This window comes from Lynx rufus, unplaced genomic scaffold (assembly GCF_022079265.1).
Source record: "Lynx rufus isolate CCGP_SWC_20201006 ecotype Redwood Valley unplaced genomic scaffold, mLynRuf1.p SCAF_48, whole genome shotgun sequence".
In the NCBI taxonomy this organism is placed as follows: Eukaryota; Metazoa; Chordata; class Mammalia; order Carnivora; family Felidae; genus Lynx; species Lynx rufus.
In genome coordinates this window covers 258,577-273,858 of record NW_025814865.1, presented here as the reverse complement: position 1 = coordinate 273,858, position 15,282 = coordinate 258,577, and the positions used below count along the sequence as shown (strand labels likewise).

At 54.4% G+C, this 15,282-nt stretch overlaps 1 protein-coding gene across 1 annotated transcript; it reads right to left on the bottom strand.

Moving 5' to 3' along the window:
- Positions 1–1,935: 1,935 nt before the first annotated feature.
- On the bottom strand, positions 1,936–14,370 carry LOC124525786 (testis-specific Y-encoded protein 2-like). Its single transcript, XM_047098369.1, has 9 exons — positions 14,247–14,370; positions 6,382–6,432; positions 4,855–5,279; positions 4,048–4,494; positions 3,273–3,350; positions 3,014–3,125; positions 2,776–2,921; positions 2,598–2,682; positions 1,936–2,046 (listed from the first exon to the last, which is right to left on the bottom strand). The coding sequence occupies exons 1-9, from the start codon at positions 14,368–14,370 to the stop codon at positions 2,018–2,020; spliced, it is 1,497 nt and encodes a 498-aa protein (XP_046954325.1). The 3' UTR covers positions 1,936–2,017.
- Positions 14,371–15,282: the final 912 nt, after the last annotated feature.

Here is a 15,282-nt window from a genome sequence, read left to right as displayed (position 1 = left end):
AAGACACGGGCCAGCACAGGGAGCTTTTCCAGGGTACCCCGACGTTTACACATCAAGCAGCTGAGAAGACGTGCTTCTCCAGCCAGTGTGCAGACAGCAGCGAGAGAAAGACCTGCCTTCCCTTCTAGAGAGTGCGACAGCCTCCGCCCTGGAAGAGGTAAGGCTTGGGCGTACAGATCCCCAACTCCACAGCGTGCTGACACCCCGCTGACCATGTTGTCTGCATACTGGTAGGGGCAAGAAGCCTCCATGCATTGGGACTGCCAACGCCTTCTCCGGAATAGAGCCACTGCAGAGAAGGCTCTTGTACTGCAGAGCTGTGCAGTGGGGATCCTGGGGGGCTTGGGCAGCTTGGGAGACGGGAAGATTAGTGTGGGGATGTCAGTCTCAGGCACGCTGTGCTGGGGGCCGTGCAACTTGGGGATAGAGAAGAGCCTGCGATGGACAGGGCTGAACTCTGTCTATTGCCCTGCTAGCACGGTGGAGCCTTTGCCCCATCCCTAGCACAGACATCTCTGGCAAGCAGCCATCTGCTGTGTAAGGAGTACCCCAGCACTCGCCTCTTCCCAGGTGAGGCTCGTCCCAGTCCTTTCTAAGCTCCAGGCCTGCCCGGGACCTCTGCACAGAATGCTAAGGCTGCACAAGTCCATCGTTCCCTATGTGGCCGAGGCAGCCTTTGTCCAGGCACTCGGGCCAAGGAACGCAGGCTGCCTGGGACGAGGCGACCTCTCTGAGCGCCTGCTGGTGTTTGCCCTTGGGAGTCTTCTCACAAGTCTCACATGGCGTGTTGGACACACGGCAGAAGACTGTGGACCCAGAGGAAGAGCAGCACCAGACTCATCACGGCTGATGATGAGAGGGAAGCGGGCACACGGGAGAGGATGGCGTGTCCGTGGCCTTTAAGAGCCCCACCTCCCCGCGACCCTCCCCTCTGTTGGCTTGCAATCTGGGCCCCCCAGTCGTAACCTGAGGTCATTTCAGAAACAGCAAAGGTCACACAAGGGCATCCGTACTAGGACTCCTTCAGGAGTCTTGTGTGTGTGTGTGTGTGTGTGTGTGTGTGTGTGTGTCAATATGTGAGAGTAAGTGAAGCAGAGGGTGGGAGGCTCAGCTTCAGGAAGTGGAACCAGGAAAGTTGGCTGTGATTTTGGAGTTGCGTGAGACTGTAGTGGGCTGTTTCCTCTGCAGTGTGTACGTTCTCCCTGTCAACTCTGCCTGAAGCAGAACTTCATCGGTCTTACCCTCCCACTCTCCCTCTGGTCCCTCGGTTCCCTCCCCTGGACACCACCAATCCGACAGCCTGCTCACAATCCCTCAAATATGTATGGCTGCTCCTGAGATCCTGACCTTGTCCACGAGACAGTCTGCATTCGTAGACATCTGAAAACCAGAGGGTATTCAACCCTGGGAATTCCTCCCTGTGTGGCGGTTCAGTCAACATGACTGAGGATGTCACCATGCGGGATTCTGGGGGCACCATCATGGACATCCCCAAACCCTGAGTATTGGACATCCCTGGCCTGTGCTGGCCTCTGCATTTCCTTGAACTTCCTCATTTTCACAGGAAAGATATGAACCTGGGCGCTGGCCTTTCTCTCAGGTTTGTGCCCTGTCCTCCCTCACTCAACTCCCCATTGGTTCAATCTTACTGACCTCACACGCAATCCCAATGTGTGACCCATCCCTACGGACAATGTCCTACGTCCCGCCCTTCCTGGGAACTGCAATGTGCAGGCACAGAACACTTACACCTCTGGACAGCCGCATGTATACATGGACACGCCCCAGAGCGTACCTGAGCAGAAAACACACACAAACACTTCATGCTGTGTATCTCCCATTCTATATTTCTTCAAATGTATATTCTTCAAATGTACTTCTTCCAATGTCTTTCTTCAAAACCCTGCGCCACGTGTCACCACCAGCCTTGTCCTTCTTTCACGGGCAGGAGAATCTTGTGGACCATCGGTGAGCATCGGAAGGGTTTCCACTGGGGTCCGTGAAGTGCGATGCTCCTTCATAGTCTTCTCAAGATCGTGCATATCCCTGGGATATACGGGTACACACAGACAGAGGCACACAGACACACCCACACCCACATCGATACACACACACACACACACACACACACACACACACACACACACACACAGGACAGGTGAGAGTCTCATCTGGGCCCTGTTTAAGGTTGCTTGAATGTTTCCAAACGGAAGGTAGAATGGGAGGGTGTGATAAGCTGTGCCAAAGCTGACAAGTGGCTCCAGAAGCCAGACAACATGTCAGTTGGTGGCAGGAGGCCTGAGGGTGGGGCTCATGGTCCTGGAATGACAGTTGTCACCGTGCTATCTGATGAGCCAGCTTGGGATGTCCCGCTCTGCTCATTCTTGTTGTCTAGCCCACTGCCCACCTTCAGCCTCCCCAAAGGGGCAAAGCCTCTTTGACACGTTACGTCTTAAGACTCCCTGTCTCAGGCCGATGCCCTTTTGACCTGGCGTCACCTCCTGTGCCACTGTGAGTCTCGGTGCCTCCGTGCAGAAGAGAATTGTGCCATGGGCCCCACGGCACACATTTCAGTGCCCACACCCTTGGCTGCTCACCTCTTTCCCTCTCAGTGCTCTCTCCTGGGGCCTCCTCCACCTTGAAATACGGCAGGGGATTGCGCCAAAGATCCTCTATGATTATCTGGTAGGGGAGACAGGCCAGGCCTCAGGTAGCTATCCCACGCAGTGGGGGAACCCATGAAAATCACCTCCCTTCCTCGTTACAGGGCCCCACCTCAGCAATCCTGCTAGAGCCGGCAACGCTGTGGTCAGAGAACCAGTTGAAGAAGTTGAGGCTGCTGTTGTCATGCCTGCGTCTGTAGGCCTCCTGTCTGTACCTTGGGTACCACTGGATGGGACTGGAATGAGACGCCCTATACCCTGCAGGAAGACGAGTATGTGAGAAGGCGCCAGAGAACTAATCACATTCAACCCTCCACCCACTGCCGCCCATGCATTCAGTGGACACTTACCAGCAAGGCCAAGGACATACTCCTTCGTGACGACTTCATTCTGGAAGTAGGGGTTCTTGCCAAAAAACAGCAGGATCTTCCGGCATTCCCTGGGAAACTTGTGTTCCTCCACCTGCCGTGGTAGAAATGTGGGGCAGAAATGTGAAATCTTGTTCCAGGAGACCCGCCCTCCCCTGAGGAAGGAACACACCACTTCTCCCCACCACCTCCCCTGCCCACACAGCCACCCACCCACACCGCCTCCCACTCCCAGGCCCACCTTCAGATTGGTCATGTGGCGAAGCATGCTTTCATCGTGCTTGCTAATCAGGGCTGACATCTGAGGGTGGTTCACAAACTACTGCAGGTCAAAGAGCCTTCAGGTGCTGGGCATGAGAGAGCTCGACCCAGAGGACCAGTGTGGACAGCATCCTGGCGTCCTCCCCCAGGGACTGGCGTCCTCCCCCAGGGCCTCACGCCCTCCCCACGGGCTGCATCCAGGCCCACGGGGTCTCCGCATTCCGCAGGGCTCTGCTACACACGCACAGGAGGCTGTGCACGCCCAGACGCCCGCATCCACGCCTAGCCTTGTGTGCTCATGAGGACACTGAGGACGCTTACTTCCACACAGCCACACAGCACACATCCGGTCTCGCGCCGACCGGACCGGAGGGCATTCGCATCGCCTAACCCGCAGCAGGAGGCTTAGCGGGACCCAGACACGTGCCCCCACGCGGCTTTGCGTGGGAAGAAGCCCTCGGTCATTTCCCCGTCCTGGCCTGGACCTCCACCGCCACTCCCCACTCTCGCAGCGCTGTTTCCGTGCCAGGTGCCACGGACAGCACACGTGCCTCCACCACCCCAGCACTGCCCTCCTCCCACACTCATTGCAGAGCCAGGACCACTGGATGGGATCACGTTTGCACCTTCCCGGCCACTGGAGCGTGGCTTAGCTCCAGTCCCTGTCCCGGGTTCCTCTAAATGTCACCTCCCTTTCCTTCCTCTTGTGCAAGCCCAGCCCCCTCTGGACCCTCCCCCAGCAGCAGGAAGGATACAGCCTTGGCCCAGAAACCACGGATGCCCTGGATGAGGGCACTTCTCCGTTCCAGATGATGCCGCCGCCTCTGCCACATCCTGAGTTTGAGTCGAGCGTGCTCCCGGCTGGCTTGTTTATTCACGGGCTGTAGCTCTATCTGAAGGGCCTCCAGAGCCTCCAGCGGGGAAGGGCAAGGACGGAGGCCTGTCTCGAACTGCTCCTTCTTATCCTGCTTCACCTGCAGCTCCAGGGCTTCTTCCACCCATCGGCCTTCCTGCTCACGCGGCTTCCGTTCCTCCTCCTCCCGCTCCTCCTTGTCCTCCTTTCCTTCCACCTCCTCCTCGCCCTGCTGCTGCTCCTCCAGCGCTCCCTTCTCCTGCTCCTCTTCCTCCTCGGTTTGCAATTCTGCTCTCCCTTTAATGGCTCCCACGCCTTCCCTGCCTCCTCCTGCTCCTCCCCCTGGTCCTCTTCCCCTGCCACTGCTGCCGCCGCCGCCGCCCCCGCCGCCACCGCCCCCGCCGCCGCCGCCGCCCCCCGCCCACGCCGCCCCCGTCCCGGCCCAGGTCCCCGCCGCCGCCGCCGCCGCCCCCCCCCCGCTGCCGCCCCCGCCCCCGCTTGGATACCCTGGTGCTCCTGCTCCTCCCCTTTCATTTCCGCCAACTCCTCCTCCTTCCGCTCTTCCTCCTTCTGCTTGGGCTTCTGCTTCTCCTCCTCCTTCTAATCTTTTACTCCTGCTGCCTCTCCCCCGCTTCCTCCTCCTCCTCCTCCTTCTGCTCTTCTGTTCCTGCTGCTCCCCCTCGTCCTTCAGGTCCTCCTCCTCGTGAACCTGGACCTTCTCCTTCCCCGGCTCCTGCTCCTCGTCCTCTTCCCCCTTCTTTCTCTGGTCATGCCCCTCTTCCCCAGGCGCGTCCTCTTCCGCGGCCGCCACCTCAACCTCGTGCTCCACCAGGCCCCACAGCGCCTCCACCGCCACTATGTCATGCCCCAGCGGCACGGATATCTCGCTGGGGCCGCCCACCTGCCCCTCGGGTCGGGCCTGGCCTTGCTGCACAGGCTGTTCGCTGGTGGCCTGCAAGCCTTCGGCCTGCGCCACCTCCGGCCCTGCCGGAGACCCAGTGTCCCCATGGGCCCTCGTCTCTCGACCGCCCCCTTCCCGGTCGAAGGCGGCATGGGGCCTCCGGGCATCCCCAGTGTTTCGGAAACACGAGTCGCGCAACATGCGGCCCCGGCCCGAGACACGAACGGTGGCTCCTACCGACGACGAAGCGGGAGGTGAGAGCACGGCCCCCCTCCCCAGACCCAGTCGGGGGAGCCCGGAGGGCAATGGCTGGCAACTCGCTCCCCCTTCCTCCCAGAGCCCAAACGTCGACGGGGCGCATGCGCACGGTGCTGTACCCAGGATGCCTCGGCGGTGGCTATCGCTCTGCTGCCCCTGCCTCGGAGGCCTTTGTGGTGAGAGGGGTGCGCCTGCGGCTTTGAGGCTGAGGGAGCTCCAAGCCACGCCCAGGCTGCTTCACTGCCTTCAGGACCAATCATAGGGAGGGTGGTGTGCGTGGCTTCGGCGGTCCCGCCCCCTAGGTCACCCGGAAACTGGGGCGCGTCTGTTGCCTAGGCGGGAAGGCTCTGGGCCCCACGCAGTGCAACTCCTCCCGGGGGCTTGCAGCCGGCCCTCTGTGCCCTCTGGGTGTCCTGTTTGGCTTCTGGCCACGCGAAAGCGACCTTTGCATTCCACGGTGCGCTGGGCACGCGGCTATCTACACACACGGGTAAAGGGGGACCTCCACGCTTTTCCCACTTACACCGCCACCTTTGTTCATTGTGCCCCGAGTCCGACCAATCCACTGAGCGGATCACCTTGGCTGTCCGCGAGACGCACTTCAGCTGTGCGCCTGCTGTCTGTGCCCCCTGGTTTTCCATCTGCTCAGCCTCCTTTGCATACTCTCTACGTCCATCCTTGCTCCAAGAAGACATGTATGTCATGACAGCAGTCTAGCAGTGCACCGGCTAGGGAAGGTCGGTGACAAGAGGTGTGTGACGTGGGGAGGACGCCACACTAGGGGAGGCTGCGTAGCATGCGCGCTGCTCTTGCCGTTTGTCCCCGTTGCCTGCAAAGTGACACACTGGCAAGCACACACCGCCCCCCTCATGATCGGCTGCCCATCCCTCCCGTGTGTGGCAGTGCACAGGAAAGACCCGTGACCATGGGCCCTGGGACTCCTGGGGCTTGTGTCTGTCTCACGGACAGCGGTCCCCTTCCGCCCACAGTGCTTGGCCATCTTCTCACAGGGAGCCTCCCCAGGCCTTCGTTGGCCGTATGTCTGTTCATCCTGGTCCCATTTCCTTTACCACTCACTTAGGCGGCAGGCTGCCATGAGCGTGGGCGCTGACTCCAAACACTGTCCCCCTGTGCCACAGACAGCATGATTTCAAGGGCCTCCGAAAGGTGTCAGGGGGCTGGGGGATGTAGCTCTGGGAGGCAAGTGAGGGACACGCCCCAGGGTCTACACGAAGCCACATTACCACTTTGGGGAACCAATGAGCTGCAGAGGGTGTGAAGTGAGGGCAATGATGTGGTCTCCCTCCCTGTCAGGGCACTGGTGATGTGGACTCCCTGCCTGTCTCCTTCAGACAGCAGCAGCTACACACACACACACACACCCCACACAGAGCCACTGCAGGATTGGAGGCTCGAGATGCATTGCCTGGCCAGGCACCACACTCATGCGCTGCCTTTTCCCTTTGGTGGAATGCAGCGCTCCCCTCCCTCTTCATGGGACCAGGAGGCTGCCAGGCAGGCGGGGGCTTCTAGGATTGCCAAATTGGTGTGCCGGGCCCTGTGGCCAACATGTTGCTTCCGTGACACAGAAGAGGTTCCTCCAGACTCGCTGGGCCACGTCAGGAGACGTACGGGGTACCGAAATGCTCCGGGGTGGCTGTGATATACGAGGCAGCACACCACAGCTTCAGGGGACAGCAATGCATAGAAACGCAGGTGGATGGGGAGAGGCTGAACAGGTGGTAGGGGGCTGAGAGGGGGTGGCCACTGTGACAGACAGAGAGGCAAACATTTACCCCGAAAGGGAGAGGAACAGGTCCAGTGGTGAGCCCTCAAGCTGCCCTCAGCAGAGGATGTAGGGGGTGGGCAAGACAGGAAAGCAGGCCCAGACCCTGGTGCACCTGGCCTATGCAACTCACTCCCTCCAGAGAAATGGGGCCGGTCAAACGCCCATGCATCGCTGGAAGACCCCGTGGCAGGAACGTGGGAGCAAGTGTGGGTCCCAGGTGCAGGGACTGCCTGGGACAAGCAGGCAATGCCTTTCAGTTTGAACAACACCTACCACAATATTGGGGCCCAGGGGCCGGGCCCCAACTTCGCAAGGGACCCTAGACCAGCCAGGCCTGTCTCTGCAGGGTCATCCGGGAGGATGTTCACCGAGACCCACACCCTGGCTGGGTACACAAGGCCTTGCGATGATCCCCCTAGGCCGGTCCAGGAGCAGGACCGGACTTACTCAGGCTATCTGCTGCCTCCCTCCACTAATCCCCACTTCCTCGCAGGGAACTTTGGTCCTCCTCCACTGGGCCATGCAAGGCCCAACCCCAGCTTGCCCCTGGCCAAGGCAACACAGGACGAGCGGGCCCAGGCAAAGTCCAGGCTTTCCTCCCGTCACGAAAGGTGATCAGCTAGCTCCGTGTCGATCCCAGGAGCGAAGGGACTGCACTCGCTGGACTTTGGCACTTGAGCCTCCCCCTTACCCACCAAGTCAGGAAAGCCCCCAGTCTCTCTCCTTCGCTAGCCAACGGCCTACACACACTCACTCAGGCACAAAGATGCACGGCCACGCGGCACGTGGACACACACACGCACGCGCTGCCAGCACAAACGCTAGGTCTCAGGCAAAAGTACTCACAGGCGCCAGCCACAATACACTCACAGACACTCTACTGGACCTCTGCACTCACTCATGCCCTCTGCCACATCCCACTCACGAGGCTAGCGCCTCCCCACGACCCACACTTGCTTCTCCCCCTCACACAACACATGCATTTGTCCTGGGGCCCAAACCCGGCTGTAAACTAGGGCAGATTCAGGAATTCCATTGGGTCACGGAAGCTTGCACTGAGATGCTAAGGAAAGGGAGCCACAACTGATACCAACCTTACAGTACCAATGGCATTGGAACATGGCATGTGGAGAAACAGCAGCCACGACTAGGTTCCCAGCCTCCTCGGCTCCTGCCCTTTCTTCACACCCTCTAAACACTGGGGACTCCCTTGGGTGTCAGTACCTCCCAGCTGGCTGCAACCTACAGGGCAAGGGCCAAGGGACTGACCTTTCACAGTTCACATGTATACCCAGCTTGTGTGGGCTGCCTGGAGGCACTCACGGCTTAGGAGGTCTGGATGTGCTCTGACCCCGTTACTTACGCGTTCCTTTGTGTGTTCCCTTGCAGCCCTGTGCCATCAGCAGCCTACTATGTCCATAAGGACATGCACAGCACACGGAAACCCAGATGCACTGATACTGTCCAGGGACAGGACAGAGACAGAGAAAGAGAGACGGAGCTGGGGGAGGGAGAAAGCGTTCCCTAAAGAAAATGATCACAGGGACTCAGAGACAGACAGACACCAGAGGGACATGGAAGGAGGCAGAGGAAGGAGAGTAAGTCATGACTAGAGATAGCCACAGAGGGGGAGTGTGTGTGTGTGTGTGTGTGTGTGTGTGTGTGTGTGTGTGTGTGTGTGTGTGCCAGTGCCTGTGCGTGTGCGTGTGCATGCGTATGAATGGGTGAAATTGTCTGGGACTGAGACAGGGGTGTTGCCACGATTCCTGGACTCTCGAACGCCCTCTTCCAGCAGAACGGAGGCCCGGTATTCTCAGGAGTCTCAGCGTTTTCCGGAACACGACTCATTCGCTTTGGGGCCCTAGCCCATCCTCAGGCTGGGGCCATAGAGCACACGGAGTGGGAACATGAGACATGAGGCTCCAGACTAGGCCCAGCAGGTGGAGCGTCGAGGCCCAAGGTGTTTAAATGCCTGCTGCCTCCTTCTGGAGCCCACCAGCATTTGGGAAGCACGCCCATGGCCCCGTGGCCCTTCGGACACTGCAGTAGTTGTGGCTGTGGCTGGGGCTGTGGCTCTGGCGGTGGCTGTGGTGGAGGTGGGGCAGAGGCAGGGCACTGAACTCTTTGACCGTGGGTCCTTGGGGAGAAGGATCTCCAGACCAGACCCAGACAGTTGGCTGCTGTTCAGGAACAATCAGCAGGAAGGGAAGTGGGCGTGGCTCCAGCATTTGAGCCCCTTCCTCCCCTTCCCGGGTCTGGAGCCAGTGCTCTGCCTCCCCCTCCAGGGTGGCCTCCCTGTTTGGTGCATGTCCTTTTCCGCTTTGTCATCGACCACAACTGTCCTGTGGGATAGCTCATATCGGAGAACTGGTGCTACAGATCTCACCTCTTTGGGGAGGAGCCAAGATGGCAGACAGCATGGAAGTTTCTTAAGTGTCTCGTGTGCATGAAATACAGCCAGACCAACACTAAACCATCCTACCCACCCAGGAAACTGACGGGAGGATTAGCACAGCAATCTGCATATCCTGAACCACAGACTTCAACAGGTACGTGGCATGGAGGAGTGAACTTGGAGAGCGAGGAGGCTCAGGAAGGGAGGTGCTTCTGTGCCCGGAGAGGCGAAGGAGACTGGGCAGGTGGAAATTTTACCAATTTTCTTTAATATTCTTCTACATTATTCTTTCCTTTCGTGTCTATATTCACAAATTCTGTTTTACTCCCATATTCTCCTTCTAGTCTATTTCAGTGTTTTGATTTTTCAAATTCTCGCAACATTTCCCTTTGTAATATTTGTTATTTTCTAAATTTTTCTCCACTCCCACTTTTTTTCTCTCGTGTCAAACCCCTTTCAACACCCAGATGAAACATGCCTAGAATCTACCATCATTCATTCCCTTTTTTACGTGTGTGTTTTTAATTTCTTTACTTTTAACATTTTATAATTTGAATATTTCATTTGAATTTTCTACCTCATGAGTTCCTTTTCTCCCTTCAAAATGACAAAAGGAAGGAATTCACCCAGAAAGAAAGAGCATGAAGCAACGAGAGCCAGGGATTCAACCAACACAGATACAAGCAAGATGTCTGAAGCAGCATTTAGATGTCTGAAGCAGCATTTAGAAGCACGATGATAAGAACACTAGCTGCGGTCCAATGTAGATTAGAGTCCCTTTGTGCAGAGAAACCATGAAGTAAAAACTGGCCAGAATGAAATTAACAATGATATAACTGAGCTGCAATGACGGATGGATGCAGCGGTGTCAAGCATGGAGGAGACAGAACAGAGAATCAGCGATATGGAGGACAAACTGATGGAGAATATGGAAGCAGGAAAATCGAGGGAGATTAAGGAAAAGAGCACGGTTGAACAATTAGAGAAATCAGTGACTCATGCAGAGGGAACAACATCAGAATCACAGGGGTCCCGAAGAGGAAGAGAGAGAAATAGGGGCAGCAGGGTTATGTGAGCAAATCATAGTGGAAAATTTTGCTAACCTGGGGAAAGACACAGCCATTGAAATCCAGGAAGCACCGAGGACCCCCATTAGATTCAACAAAAACTGACCCTCAGCAAGGCAGCAAGGCATATCATATTCAAGCTCACAAAGTACTCAGGCAAAGAGAATCATGAAGGCAGCAAGGGGAAACAAGTCCCTAAACTACAAGAGAAGATAGATCAGGTTTGCAGCAGACCTACCCAGAGAAACTTGGCAGGCCTGAAAGGGGGGGGGGGTAGGATTTGTTCACAGTGCTGAATTAGAAACTTACGCAGCCAAGAATTCTTTATCCAGCAAGGCTGTCATTCAACTTAGGAGAGAGAAAAAGGTTCCCAGACAAACAAAACTTAAAGGAGTTTGTGACCACTGAATCACACCTGCATGCAATTTTAAGGGGGGACACTCAGAGGGGAGAAATGATTATCTATCTATCTATCTATCTATCTATCTATCTATCTATCTATCTATCTATCTATCATCATCTATCATCTCTCTATGTATATGTATATGTATATGTATACTTATAATTCTATTTTTATTTATTTATATTTATTTATATTTATAGGTAGAAATATAATTAGATATATAGAGATATATAGATATATAGATGTAGATGTAGATATAGATATAAAGATATATAGATTTTTTTTCTCCAACTCTTCAAAGAAGATAATGGCCATAAATTCATAAATTTCAGTACTCAGTTTATTTTTTTTTCAACGTTTATTTATTTTTTGGACAGAGAGAGACAGAGCATGAACGGGGGAGGGGCAGAGAGAGAGGGAGACACAGAATCGGAAACAGGCTCCAGGCTCTGAGCCATCAGCCCAGAGCCCGATGCGGGGCTCGAACTCACGGACCGCGAGATCGTGACCTGGCTGAAGTCGGACGCTTAACCGACTGCGCCACCCAGGCGCCCCTTTCAGTACTCACTTTAAATGTCAGTGGACTCAATGCTCCAATCAAAAGACATAGGGGAACAGAATGGATGAGAGAACAAGCTCCATCGATATGCTGTTTACAAGAGACCCACTTTAGTTGTAAACACAACTTCAGAGTGAAAATAAGAGGATGGAGAATCATCTGTCATGCTAACGGTCAGCAAAACAAAGCCAAAGCAGCCATACTTCTATGAGACAATCTAGACTTTAATGTAAAGACTGTGTCAAGTGATGCACAAGGGCATGATGTCATAATCAAGGGGTCTATCCACCAAGAAGACCTAGCAATTGAAAACATTTATGTGGCGTATTTGAGAGCAACCAAATACACAAATCAATTAATCACAAACATAAGGAACCTCATTCTTAGTAATGCCATCATAGGAGGAGACTTCAACACCCCCCTCGCTGCAATAGACAGATCATCTAAACAAAAAAATCAACAAGCAAACGGGGGCTTTGAATGACACACTGGACAAGATGGGCTTCACAGATATCTTCAGAACATGTCATAATAAAGCAGCAGAATATACGTTCTTCTCCAGTGCTCATGGAACATTCTCCTCTACAGATCATATCCTGGGGAAAAAAGTCAACCCTAAGGAAGTTCAAAGAGATCGAGGTCACACCGTGCATATTTTCAGACCACAACACGACGAGACTCGAAATCAACTGCAAGAAACAATTTGGAAAGGTAACAAATACTGGGAGACTGAAGGACAGCCTACTAAAGAATGAATGGGCTAACCAGGGTCTTAAAGAGGACATGAAAAGTATATGGAAGTCAATTAGAAAGTATATGGAAATGATAACACCTTTATATCCTTAAAGAGGATATGAAAAGTATATGGGAGTCAATGAAAAAGTATATGCGAGTCAGGGATAACACCACAACCCAAAACCTCTGGGACGCACCAGAGTCGGGAATAAGAGGACCTATCTAGCAAGTCAGGTCTTCCTAAAGAAGAAAGAAAGATCTCAGAGACACAACCTCACCTGACGCCTTAGGAGGCTGTAAAAAGAACACCATAGGAAACCCAAAACATTCAGAAGACAGGAATTAACAATGATTAGAGCGGAAATTAATGCTATTGAAACCAAAAGTCAAACAAAACAAAAACACACACAACCTCAAACAAACAAACAAACAAACAAACAAACCAAAATAGGAGAACAGATCAATGAGCCCAGAAGCTGCTTCTTTGAAGGAATTAACAAAATTGATAAGCCAGTCATCAGTTTGGTGAAAGAGGAAAAGGAAAGGGCCCAAATTAATAAACTCAAGAATGAAAGAGGAGCGATCACAAGAAACACAGCAGAAAGGCAAACAATAATAAGAGAACTTGGGGCGCCTGGGTGGCGCAGTCGGTTAAGCGTCCGACTTCAGCCAGGTCACGATCTCGCGGTGCGTGAGTTCGAGCCCCGCGTCAGGCTCTGGGCTGATGGCTCAGAGCCTGGAGCCTGTTTCTGATTCTGTGTCTCCCTCTCTCTCTGCCCCTCCCCTGTTCATGCTCTGTCTCTCTCTGTCCCAAAAATAAATACACGTTGAAAAAAAAATTTAAAAAATAAAAAAAAAATAATAAGAGAACTTCAGGAGCAATTATTTGCCAATACAATGGGCAATGTGGGAGAAATGGACAAATTCCTAGAAACATACACACTACCAAAGCTGAAAGAGGAAGAAGAGCCAAATTTGAACAGACCCATAGCCAGTAAAGAAATCAAACTGCTAATCAAAGACCTGCCGAAGGAAGAAGACTGCAGGGCCAGATGGCTTTCCAGGGGAGTGCCAGCAAACATTTCAGGAAGAGGTAACACTTATTCTCTTGCAGCTGTTCCCAAAATAGAAATGGAAGGAAAACTTCCAAACTCTTTCTATGAAGCCAGCGTTACCTTGATGCCAAAACCAGAAAGAGACCCCACTAAAAAGGAGAAGTATAGACCAATTTCCCTGATGCACATGGATGCAAAACTCCTCAACCAGATATGAGACACTCGGATCCAACAACACATTAAAATGTTATTCACCACGACCCAGTGGGATTTGTACCTGGGATGCAGGGCTGGTTCAACATCCACGAAACAATTAACGGGATTCATCACATCAATAAAAGAAAGGACGAGAACCACAGGATCCTCTCAATCGATGCAGACAGAGTGTTTGACAAAATACAGCATCCTTTCCTGGTAAAAACCCTCAAGAGAGCAGGGATGGAAGGAGCACCCATCGAGATCATAAAGCCATGTATGGACGACCCGACGTTACTATCATCTCAGTGAGCAAAAGCTCTCAGCTCAAGTCACGAACGAGACAGGAATGTCCACCCTCTCCACTGTTATTCAACATAGTATTGGAAGTCTGAGCCTCGGCCTCTTCACCCTTCTGCTCCCCCTCTTCAGCTACTGCTCTTCCAGCCCTGGCTCTACCTTTTCTCCTCCTCTTCTTCTCCCTCTGCTCACGTCCTCCTCAATTTCCTCCCCCAGCTGCTCCTGCTCTTTGACTCGTGCTCCTCCTCTTGCTCGTCCTGGACTTACTCCTCCTCCACTTCTTCCCTCGCCTGCACCCCATCATTCACTCTTCCTCCTCCTCCTCCGGTAACTCCTCCCAGTCGTCTTCCTCCATCTGATCCTCCACCTCCTCCTCCAACTCTTCCTCCTAGGCATCTTCCTCCTTCCCCAGGTCCTCTCCTGCTACTGCCCTTCCTGCCCTACCTCTGACTTTTGACCTCCTCTTCTTCCCTCTGCTCTCGTCCTCCTCAACTCCCTCCTCCAGCTGCCCCTGCTCCTTTGGCTCGTGATCCTCCTCTTCCTCGTGCTGCACATCATCCTCTTCCATTTGTCCTTCTCCTGTACCCAGTCATTCACTCCCCCTCCTCCTCCTCCACTTCTTCTTCTAACCCCTCCCAATCCTCTTCCTCCAGCTCCTCCCGCTCCTCCTCTTCCTCCTCGGTCTCTTCCTCCTTCTGCTCCTACACTTCTGCTCACGCCATTCCAACCCTGGCTCTACCTTTTCTCCTCATCCTCTTCCCTCTACTCTCGTCCTCCTCAACTTCCTCCCCCAGCTGCTCCTCCTCCTTTGGCTCGTGCTCCTCCTCATCCTGGACATCCTCCTCCTCCACTTGTTCCCTCTCCTGCACCCAATCATTCACTCCTTCTCCTCCTGCTCTAACGCCTCCCAGTCCTCTTCCTCCAACTCCTCCTCATCCTCCTTCTCCTCCTCGTCCTCGTCCTCCTCCTCCTCCAATGCTTCCTCTGGTCATCCTTCTCTTCCCCAGGCACATCTTTGTCCCTTAAGACCACCACAATCTCCTCTAAGAATGGGAGCAAAAGCTCTCGCACTGCCCCCAAGCCATCCGCAGTGAGCACCGGACCCTGGGGCATGGGCCCTCACAAGCCATCGTGTCCCTGCAAAAGGAGCCTGGCAACCTCCCGGGGAGACCTGGTAGTGGGAACCTGGGACAGCGACAGGGTCCCCGGTGCAGCGACACCCAAGGGACGATCGTATCGTGCTCTGTCTTTTCAACAACACCTATAAGCGGTATCGGATCTAGAGGCCAGGCCCCAACGGGCCTCACATGCGGCCCCTGACCAGCCAGCCCTGTGTCGGCAGCGCCATCCAGGAGGAAGCTCACCGACACACATGCCATGCCTGGGACCCCAAGGCGCTTCGATCACCCCCTAGGCAGATAAGGCCAGGGCTAGGTTACTCCATGGGACCTGATGCATCCCTACAGTCGTCCCCAATTCC

Excerpts from the sequence above, each read along its gene's own strand:
- LOC124525786 (XM_047098369.1), bottom strand. The coding sequence starts at position 14,370 with ATGGAAGAGGATGATGTGCAGCACGAGGAAGAGGAGGATCACGAGCCA. Across the intron at positions 3,126-3,272 it reads GCCACATGACCAATCTGAAG|GTGGAGGAACACAAGTTTCC; the intron begins GTGGGCCTGGGA and ends CTACCACGGCAG. Across the intron at positions 2,047-2,597 it reads GAGCACTGAGAGGGAAAGAG|GGATATGCACGATCTTGAGA; the intron begins GTGAGCAGCCAA and ends CGTATATCCCAG.